The 10,992-nt window shown below is 37.6% G+C and overlaps 1 protein-coding gene across 2 annotated transcripts in view; it reads left to right on the top strand.

Annotated features, from left to right (window-relative positions):
- Positions 1-5,794: 5,794 nt before the first annotated feature.
- Positions 5,795-10,992, top strand: part of Kmo (kynurenine 3-monooxygenase) — a 32,693-nt gene continuing 27,495 nt past the window's right edge. The window contains exon 1 of one of the 2 annotated variants that reach the window (XM_010642661.3): positions 5,795-6,124. In XM_010642661.3, the coding sequence (XP_010640963.2) occupies positions 6,080-6,124 (45 nt within the window). In that variant the 5' untranslated portion in view covers positions 5,795-6,079. The remainder of the gene's footprint in view (positions 6,125-10,992) is intronic. The other variant, XM_019210446.2, reaches the window with a different exon arrangement.

Raw genomic sequence — 10,992 nt, 5'->3', positions numbered from 1 at the left:
ATTTTAATCAATCAATCAGTCAAACAGATAAAGAAAAACTTCCCTGGCTTTGTATCCCATTTCTACTCCCTCCCCATGTCTAGGACATATTGGCTCACTAGGTTCCCTTCTTTACTTCCCTTTCTGTCCTTACCCTGTGAAAATCTTTCTTCAGTATGCATCACTCCGTTGAGTGTGAATCCCTGCTTTTGTCTAGGTTGCCAGTGACCTCCATGTTGCAAATCCAATGTACAGCTTCCCATGTCATTTTTGGTGTCATTGACATAGTCAGCACACCCTTTACTTGGAAATACATGGAAATATCTCTTTCTTGGTCTATGAAATGTTGAACTCTTTGCTTCCCCCCACACACACACACATGCACAAGCCCCTAATACTTTCATTTTATTTTATTGGCTGCTCCTTCACATTGTTTTTGCCAAATCTTTATTAAGGAGGAAGTACCTCAGGGCTCAGTCCTAAATGACCTTTCCTTTTACATCCTTTTTTAGTGGACCTCATGTAGAGAGGACTGAATTAACTACACTAACTTTTTTGATCCCTTTTTTCCAGAAACCTAAGAAACTGTTATAATGTATTTGTCTTGTATCCTTTTTACATGTATTCTTGCAAAATCTGTATGTCGTTCTGTGCATTTTGAAAGCTTTAAAATTGATATTGAATTATACCAGGTATTCTCATTTTTAGGTATTTTTTCAATCAAGCCCCTCTTCTTATGTAAGTTATCCATTCCCATGCTTTTCAATACCTTCTTTATGTTGATGTTTTGATGCCATATTTCTACAGTCTAGACACCTCCTAGCTCCAGAGTCATGTAGCCAACTCTATTTTTAGCATTTCTAGTTATATAATTCATTGTTCAGGTTTCAGTCTTGAAATATCCCAAATAATGGGTCTGAGTCAACACACATTCCAGTCTTTCACTAGAAGCCTTAAAGTCTCCCCCAATTCCTGAATGCTGCCCCATTCTCAAAACACATGCATACACTGTGTCAAATTTACCAACCAATCCAGGCTACTCTATTTCAAAATTCTGTTTTGAGTCCATCCACCCTCCTCTCTGTTCAGTTCCACCAATTTCTATTTGTTATCAAAATAAGTGAACAAGGCAGGTGGCAATTTCATATAATAGTAAGTACAATAAAAGGAAATAAGCAAAAGAAGCATTAAATAAACACAATGTAAGTAGTACTTCCTTTAGATGAGATAATCATGCTAAGAATATTGTACTTTCACTATCTTCTGGTCAGTAGGAGTCAAGCCTGTACAGATAAACGAGCATCCAGGGAGAGCTACCAGTACAAAGCACCGGGCTAGCTGAGTAAACAGTAATTGAGCAAGCTGAGTTCATCAAATAAAGTGAGACAACATCTGTCAACTTCAACAGGATCCCAGTGACAAAAACATATTATTGACTCTTGTGCTAAATTGCCATTTTTCATAAATATTTATTATTTCCAATAATGCTCATTTATTAAATGAAAAAAATGTACAAGTAGGTAGAGAGCAGTGTAACTATTCAGTGCTTAGGATAAAGTCAATTCCTCTTGAAGTCATTCTGTCCTAAAAACACCCCTTTTAGAGATTAGCAAATAACTGAAGTCCAGTAGCTCGTTGTTATTGACACAAGTTAACCATATAAATACCCAACATGTCCTGCAGCCCCCTGCTCTTCAGACTTGGAGGGTGGAGGAATTAGAATATCAATCCTTCAGTCTTTCAAGAAAGTCCTCTAGAGGAAGAAGAGGTGACAATTTGAACCTTCCGGAGGTTCCTCCCAGTCAATGTTCTCTACCTGATTTTTTAGGAAGAATAGAGGTACAAGTAGCCAAGGTCAAACTCATGATTTTTAATTTTTAAACTGTGTTCTAATGTGCACTACCCTTTTGATTACCAGGAACATCACTGCATTTTTGAATTTGTAAAAGTCATCAACTTTGTCATTCTACCAAGATCTGTTTTCTCTTGGCTAATCCTTTACAAAGAGTTAAGTAACTTTTCTTCTGCCAAACCAAAGAGCATCAATTCCAAATTATTCTAGCATTTATGTAGCTATTTCATCAACTTGAATTTAATTTAGATTTAGAATGTCCAAAAAAAGGTGAGCAAAAGGAGACTTGAAAGTTGTCACCTCTGGAGAAATAGTCATGCATTACTGGCTTTCCTTATTACAGCAGTTGGGGAAATTCTTCAAAGATAATAATACAAAATAATTATATCCTTTCTGAGTGAGCCAAGAAAAGAGCTAGGACTTATTATCATGGTGATAATAATCTTCAACTATCAGCCAATTAGCATAGTTTACAAGTTATATAGAACTGCATGATTCATTATTAAGCTCTTTTGTCTCAAGCATTTGCTTGATATGATTTTTTTTCTGCTGATAACTAGAGGGTTATTTGGTCCATCTCATAAATGATCTAGAAACATCATAATTATCAGCATCCTCATAGTCAATTTCACGTTTATAAACTTTTATCTAGATCACTTGTACAGTAGGTTGCAATATGTCATTTTCAATAAAAGTTGAAGTATGAAATATTTTAAATGATCTTTTTACTACTAAAGTTAATTAATCAGGCAATTATATGCTATTGGATTGTGCTTCTGAGAATACTTAAAAAGGGGTAAACTCCTAGCTAACAGGCAGGGAATTGTACATAAACTTTAAACTATACTATCTGTGCCCAAACTGCCAATTTCAGTACTTTCAGAAAAGTTTGTCTATCAGATGAAAAACATTCAACATCAGCTAGTTAAGAGTTGCAGGGGGAAAAAATGCTTTGAGCTCCTAGGCTAAAAGATCAAATAGTATGAATGAGGATCACTAGTTTAGTTCATACAGCCATGTAGATACCAAGGGAACAGCCATTCTAGAGACAAACAGACTTAAATAATGTTACTTACCAAGTGTCACGGTTTGTTTCTAGATGGCCCTCCATAGCCTTAGGCATCTGAGGTGGGGATTTCTTGGTGGTGGCTAGATCTAGTGTGTGTGACACTGGAACTGATTCATGGTAAAGTGCAAGACCCAAGGACAATAGGATTAAGAGTGTGAGTGCTACCCACCCTAACTAGTGTGAATAAGATAAAAGTAAGGAGGACAATGTTAAGGCTCCCTTGCTGCTTTTGCTGTCTTTCGCCACCTGAACTGTTGCCCCTCTGCCATGTGCCACCCTGCCTTGGAGCCAGCTGATTATGGACTGAAACTTCTGCAAACTGTGAGCCAAATATACCTTGTCCCCTTCAACTTTGGGCATTGGATATTTTGTCTCAGCAATAAGAAAATTAATTAAGACTGAATTTGGTACCAAAGAAGTGGAGTCATTGCTGTGACATTACCTGACCATTTGGTTTGGGAGTCTTTGAGATGGGCTGTGGAAAGAGTTTGGAAAGGTTTGGAGATGCAGGCTGAAAAAGTTGAGCTACAACACCTTAGGCTGTGCTTGATGGGAGATTCGGTCAGCATTCAAAAGACCAGAAGGCTAAGGTCAGAGTACAAAAGACCAGAAGGCTAATAGAAAGCCTGCCAATAAAGTCCAAGGTCAGTAGGTTTCTGGCGGGAAGAAGGACCCCATTGGCTGTTGGACTTCAGACAGTGTGTGTTATGACTTGGCAGAAATTTTTCTGCATTTTGTTCATATCCAGAGACTGAGATTAAGGCCGGCAGGCTAATTATCTGTCAGAAGAAATTTCAAGACAGTCCAGTGTTGGAGCAGTGGCATGGCCACTATTGGGGGCTCTTAGCCAGATCTATGTTGAAAACCAAGAGTAAAGATGTCAACAGAATGATTTAAAACATTTTGAGTTTGGCCAGAAAGGAAGCTCCAGTAAAGTTGCAGTCTGCAAAGATAGACGCTGGCCAGTGGTTCTGCTGTGCAACTTATCTTATTCTTCTACACTTACTACGTCTCTCCCTCCCTCTCCTCTTCTCCCCTTCCTTCTCCTTCCTCACTTTCCATTATCTGTGTTGTTAAAAAACGGAACACATAAGGGCCAGGGATTTAGCTCAGTGGCACCGCACCCGCTTTACAAGTGCAAGGTCCTGAATTTGATCCCCAGTACCACACACACAAAAAATGAACACACCCAAGTACCTACCCACAGTAGAACAGATGAGTAAAGTATAACAATGGGAGTAAATGAATGAGAGCACATACAGCCACACAGTTGGGTCTGAAAAGTATAATATTAAGAAAAAGAAACAAGTTGCCCTCCCATCACTATGAATTCATTTGTAGCAAAGATCAAAAAAAATTATTTTAGAAACACAGGTGTGGTGGCAAGTCACAAATAAAAGTAAGGAAGTGATAAAATTGGGACGTTGGCTGTTTCTATAAAGGAGTAATGGACAAAGGACTGGATTCTGGCGATGTTCTTTCTGGCCTGGAGTGACAGGTGTTCACTTTGTAAGAAGTTGTTAAAATACTCCACATTCAGTGGCTGGGCGTGGTGGCGCACGCCTGTAATCCCAGCACTCAGGAGGCTGAGGCAGGAGGATCGCTATAAGGTCAAGACCAGCTTGGACTACACAGTGAGTTCCAGGTCAGTCTCAACTACATAGTGAGACCCTGTCTCAAACCCCTCAAAAAGACCCCTACATTTGTCCTCTATGTACTTGATGTATTTGTGTAATAGTCTATAATTTTAAAAAGCTTTTTAAAAGGTGAATTTTCTACCTACATATAGTAAAGAATTCTTGAACTGTATGTTGCAAATTGAAATAAATAGGATGTGGAAAGGAGCGTAAAATTTGCTAAAATTTATTTTAAAAGAAAGGAAGAGAAGGAGGGAGAACAAGAATATGTGAGAGAGAAAGAGATGAGGGAGGAAGGGAAAGCAAGGAAAGAGAAGAAGAGGAGATGGAGGGAGAGACATAGTAAGTCTGTAGAAGGATAGGGTATGTCACACACCAAAACTATTGGCCAGTGTCTACCTTTGCACAGGTAAAATAGATTGCCAAAGAGACAAGAATATTACCTATTAAAAATAAATACCTAAAAACACCTAACAAGTTTTCTAGCAACCCTAACCATACTTCTCCACAAGAGGTCACTATTGAATGATAGTTAATTCTAATTCTATCTGGTGGAAAAATCTGTGCTGGGTTCTTTCTGCTTTCACCAGAAAATGGAAAGGCATGTTCATTTATGTTATTTTATTTTATATATCATACCACATAATGTTCCAGGATTGCAACTTGAAAATATGCACAAAAAACAAATCATATACATTTAAAATGAGATGAAAAATACAAAAAATGAGTAGATCATATAAAAACAGAAATTGGTTTACAGAATCATGTTGCTAATATTTTCCCTACTGGTAACGTACAAGTTGGATTCTAAATTTTCTAGTAACTAGTACTTTAAAAAGAAGAAAAGGTCGGGCCGGGGATTTAGCTCAGTGGTTCTGCTGCCTTCCTTGCAAGCACAAGGACCTGAGTTCGATCCCTGGTACCAAAAAAAGAAAAGGTGAAGACTATTTCTTAGGAAAATATTAGTTAAGACCTGGAAGCAAAACTTTTCCTCTGTAGAGGCTGTTAAAGTGAATCCATGAGGACTCTTTAGGTAAAATTCTGATTATTCTTTTTTTTTGATTGATTGATTATTCTTAATAATAAGAATCATTCATGGACAAATTGTGAAACCATGTCGTCTAGCTCTCTGAGAGAAGCGTAAGATGCTTTGGTATTCAGACAAGGGAAGCTGAATGAAAATGAAACTAATACATGCTACAAAAAGAGAAGAAAAGCCAGTACTAAGACTGTTTAGCATCTTCGCTTGTCTGGACTTTTCAAAATTTGATTATTGCAATGAATTCTCTTGGGTTCTTTTTAATTGTTGTTGTTGTTGTTGTTTTTTGTTTTGTTTTGTTTTGTTTTTTAAGCTGAATTGATTGTACTTTGGACGACAAGTAGGTAAAACATTATCAAGGGAGGATACCCTTGACCAAACACTGAGGCTGGCTCAGAAAGGCCCTGGGCTTTGGTTAATATACAGACGGGAAGAAATCAGGGTGAAATAGTGAGCTTGCCCTCCATAGCAGAAGCACCAACCGTGGAAAGCGCTTTGCAGCTATGGACAATCAGAGGAAAAAAGTAGCTGTTATTGGCGGTGGCTTGGTAAGAACCTATCTGGGTGTACAATTAGGGTTGGTGGGGTTATAATGATTATTAGTGTGCTTGATTACTATTACTTGTCAATTGTACAGATTGTTAGTTTTTTGTGAAGACTTTTCTAACAATCAAATACAGCTATTTTAAATATGGCATTAGCTTTAATTTGTTCTTTGCCAAGAAAGATTTTTAAATGTAAATTAAATACAAAAGTATCTGTTCTTCATCACTTTGGTTTAGAATTTCTTAAAAACAAAAATAAAGTAAGCCCAACACTGTTTTGTCCTCAACTCAGCTATGGTTTTAAAATTAGATATTAGTCTTGTAGCCATTTTAATTGAAACATTAGCCCCACTTCAGTTAATAGGTCAGCTTAATACTGACTAATGAGAAAAAAGGGGTCACAAAACATGAAGTTAAAGTAAAAAAAAAAAATGTTGGATGTTTGTCAGTTATTTGCAGTCAGGAATAATAGTTACCTGGTTGCACGAGTGATTTGACTGTTCTGATGCTCTGCCTGGGGTAGTGGAGTAAGGCACTGACTTCCTACCTGAGCGGAGAAAATAAAAGTGCTGGGATTTGCTCCCCACTTAAAGTGCTACTTCTTTCCATAGTTAGGGCACCAAAGCTAGTTCTCTGTTTAGCATGATGAACTACTTTTGTCTCTTCTCAGCAGAACTCCTTTTTTCAGAACAAAAATTGTTAACTCAATCTTTGGTTTTTAATCTTTGGTTAAACCACTGTAGGCTTTTGACTCACTATTTATTCACTGATGTATTTATTCAATAAAAATTGAATTAGCACCTAACACCAGCCTACAGAATACAGATATATTGCCACGCATGTATATGTATGATATTTAATATTGTACACTATTAATATGCATATAATATGCTAATTTTGTCTTTTGTACTGTCTTCTCCCTAAAGCACTATGACAGTTCCTTTAACACTTCTGATTACAAATTTAAAACTGCTAAGCCATGGCATCAAATGCTCTGGTGTTTACCCAATGTTGCCATTGCTTCATACTAGGCTTCTGCCCAATTCCTTTTTTTTTTTTCCTTTTTATTGAGTTTATTGGTACAATCTAGGTATACAATAAAGTTACATTCATCATTGGGATCCTGTACCTTTACATGATAGGTCTTGATTCTCATTTCTTTCCCTTGTCCCTGCCCTCCCTTCACCCTCTCCTCCCCTCCCCATTTACAAACACTTTATTTCTGTTTTTTCATTTTCTCATATTTTTTTCCTCTCCCTTATTACCTTTCCCCCACCCTTCCCACTTTCCCTACACCTTTAGCCCTTTACTTCCTATTTCACATTATTAATTATCTCATTAGGATCCTGTGTACTATTATAGTTTTTCACACCAGAGAAACTATTCTGTATTTCAGTTAAAGAAATCTCTGTATGAACATTAAAAATAGGGAATCCTAAAATAAAACTAAAAAGGAAAGTAAAAGAGAAAAGGCAATGATTTAAAATTAACATAATCCTTAATTCTGAAGATGAAAATGGTCCCTGAACATATTTAAATTGCTTCTTGCTCTTGTAGTCTTATATTATTTCTTTCCCCCCATTATTTAGAGAATACTCTATTAGTTCTGTAATCAAACCCACGTAGATAAGACCTTACAGACTCAATACAGTGCATTACCCCTGTACAAATGGAAAAAAATTAACATTTCTAGACCAATATAGCTGTTAATTTCTGTACAATGCCAACTCAACACAGTAAATAGGGATAACTTTTTCCAAAGTTGACAGCAATTAAATTTTCCAAAAATTCCTTCTTATCAAAATATTTCTCAAATCAGAATTCCTGTATTCAACAAAGAGGGTGGCAATGATATCTCTTTAAATGACTTAGAAATTCGAGGGGGAGACACCAAATATGTGGCAGGATATATGATTTGGAAAGACTCAAAAATGTGAAGCTACACATGGATTTCTCCCGAGAGGACACCCGAACTCTTCATGGAATCCTTTTACGCTCCTGCCTTCTGTTTTCATTTGATTGGACTGTGCAGCTTTGACTCTGACAGTTTGTGTCCCACAACTGTAGGAGATGCTAATGGCGGCAGGGATTTGCAGGTGTGAGGTTGTGCGGATGCCAGCGTGGTGCCAGATGGTTTTTCTTCCCCGTCTCCCGAGGATCACCCCACCTCATCACTCTCTCCACGCGACTTAGACGGCAGCGTTAGGCAGCAGGAGACCGGGCGGGAGAGAATCTGCAGCCAGTTGGAAACTCAGAGAGGTGGTTCTCTGTAGGTCTCAATTTTTTCCTCCTGGCCTAAACCAGATCCTTGTGACTTTCAGCCCTACAATTCTGCTTCCTTTTCGAGTTTTCTCGTTCACAGAACTCTAGCTTTTTTCTCAACCCCGACCTTTCTAAAAACAGAAATCAAATGTCCCTCAGAATTTTCACTTCCTCTGAAGTAAACATACTCCGCCCATATAAACTGGCAAATGTCTTAGAATCTTGGGTTGAGGTTATGTCGTTTGGTTCGGGTACACTTTCTTTTTGCCAATATTCATGAGATTCACCCTGTAAAAGGACATAATTACAGTTAGCCTTGATTTTTATTTTATTAAAATAAACAAATCTGTATTCACTCTTGTCTTCTGTTCTTTAGGCTCTGAACCTTCTTATATATGTGAAAAGCCCTCATTCTCACCCCATATCTAAGGCCTTCTAAAAATAGAGGAGGAATGGACTTTTGTGTGGCCATGGACGTCATTCTGCCGTTGCTCAGTGTCAAGGGACACAGTTTGATCTCGCTCTGCTACCCTTTCTCAATCTCTTTTGTACTTTTGCTTAGACTCCAATTCCTTTCATCAAACTTTCTTTCAGCTGCTGTGCTTTAGGTCCATATTTCTCTGATGGCCTTGTCTGACATCCCAACATATTTTTGCTAACCTGGTAGAGATTCTGGAGGTTCCTCATAAATCTCAGTGTCCTCTATGTACAGAAAACTCACTTCCCAGAGTTTTCTTCATTTGCTGCCTGGTTGACTAGTATCTGGGATGGAACCAACTTCAGGCAGTCCCGAGTATGTTAACTGCCTGCAAAGAGTATGTTTTTCTTTCATATTTGTTTGGCCCATCCTCCCTTAAAACACTGTTAGATTATTTGCCCCTCTGCCCATATTTACTCATCCATCCATCCATTCCTGTGCTTGCTCAAAAAGAAAAGAGCACTCACATTGTTTATGGAGATATAAATTGTTGTAAGTTGGTCTCAGCGTGGTATTGTATTGAGATAAATAACTGTCCTTCAACCGAGGAGTTAAAAGCAGTTAGGTCTTTATTATGGTCTCTCCAAAACACCTAGTTCCAAAATATATTCAAAATTCCAAACAAAACCCTCTAAACAGCCTTGCCCCAGGGCCTTTTTAAAATCATTTTTATGTACTTTGAAGCTATTCTAAAAATGAAACAAAGGAAGATCAAGAAGAGTCCCTCCGTTCCAAGCTGTCAGAATTCTCTCCCCTCCTTTCTTCAGATTCTCCTTTCTCCCTTTTTCTGGTAGTCTTATGCTCCTGTTAGCCTCACTCCATTCCTGCTTGGTGATAAGCCCCAGAGACAGTAAGTCAGGTAGAAAGAGGGTGTGGATTTCAGGATTTGCTAAGATTTTTGTCCCATTCACCAGATGGCCATTTGGTGGATCATCTCCTTACTGGGATTATAACAAAAATAATGAATGTATAACATATGATTGTATATAATGCTAAAAATAATTTGAATATTCAAACATAAGTATATTGCATTCAATTAAATGTAATGCAATTGCTGTATTGAAGATATTTTCTGACATAAATATATTCTCAGTATATTGTTCATTTTTTAAAGAAATCATGAAAGTAAATATACAGTATACTATAATTAATGGAAATATTCAGGAAATATTAAGTAATTTTGGTACTTATTACAGATAGTTTATGAAAATAGCAAAACAATGAGCTGGAGAAAGAGGTTAGGGTCACATTCAGGAATCTGTTGTGTCATGTTGAAAATTTGGGACTTTTGTCCTAAAGGCTTAAGAAGAGTCAGTAAAGTACGTTAAGATGAAAATATATCATCAACTTGTCTTTTAAATATGACCAGATCAAGTGCAGGATGTGGCTTGAGTAGATAGTGATGGGGGAAAGAGAGGACCCTGGGGAAACTGCTTCAGTGGAGCTGCGGAAAGGCGTCCAGGGCCCCATGCAAGTAGGCAAGGTCTGTTTTGGAAGAGATGCAGGAGAACCAATAGGCTTTGTTGCCTAAGTAAGCGCAAACTGTAGAAAGGGCTGTTTATTTTTATCCAAGCTATTTTGGTAGGTGAATTTTCCATTTTTCAAGATATGAAATTCAGAAAGAAGAGAAAGTTTGTGGAATACAGAATTTGGAACGTCTCCCAAAGGTCCATGTGTTAAATGCTACATGCTCAGCTTGGTGCTATTCGGAGGTGGTGAAATTTTTTTTTTCCATCTTTAATTGAGTTTATTGGTACATTTTAGGGATATAGTACAGTTACATTCATTGTTGGGATCTTTTACCTCTACATGACGTCTTTATTTTCATTTTTTCCCCTTACCCCTGCCCTCCCTTCACCCCCTCCTCCCTTCCCCATCTACAAACACTTTATTTTCATCTTTTCATTCTCTCACATTTTTTTCTTTTCCCTTTTTTACTCTTCCCCTATCCATCCCACCTTCCCTACACCTCTAGCTCCTTTCTTCCCATTTCTAAATGTCAGTAATCTTATTAGGATCTTATGCATTATTGCAGATTATTCACACCAGGGAAACTATTCGGTATTTACACGTGTGACTTATTTATTTCACTTAGGAGTATATCTTCAATATGTATCCATTTTCCTAAGAA

The sequence above is a fragment of the Fukomys damarensis genome, unplaced genomic scaffold (genome assembly GCF_012274545.1).
Source record: "Fukomys damarensis isolate Sample0158 unplaced genomic scaffold, DMR_v1.0_HiC HiC_scaffold_11, whole genome shotgun sequence".
Taxonomy (NCBI): Eukaryota; Metazoa; Chordata; class Mammalia; order Rodentia; family Bathyergidae; genus Fukomys; species Fukomys damarensis.
This window is presented reverse-complemented; position numbering and strand designations above follow the sequence as displayed.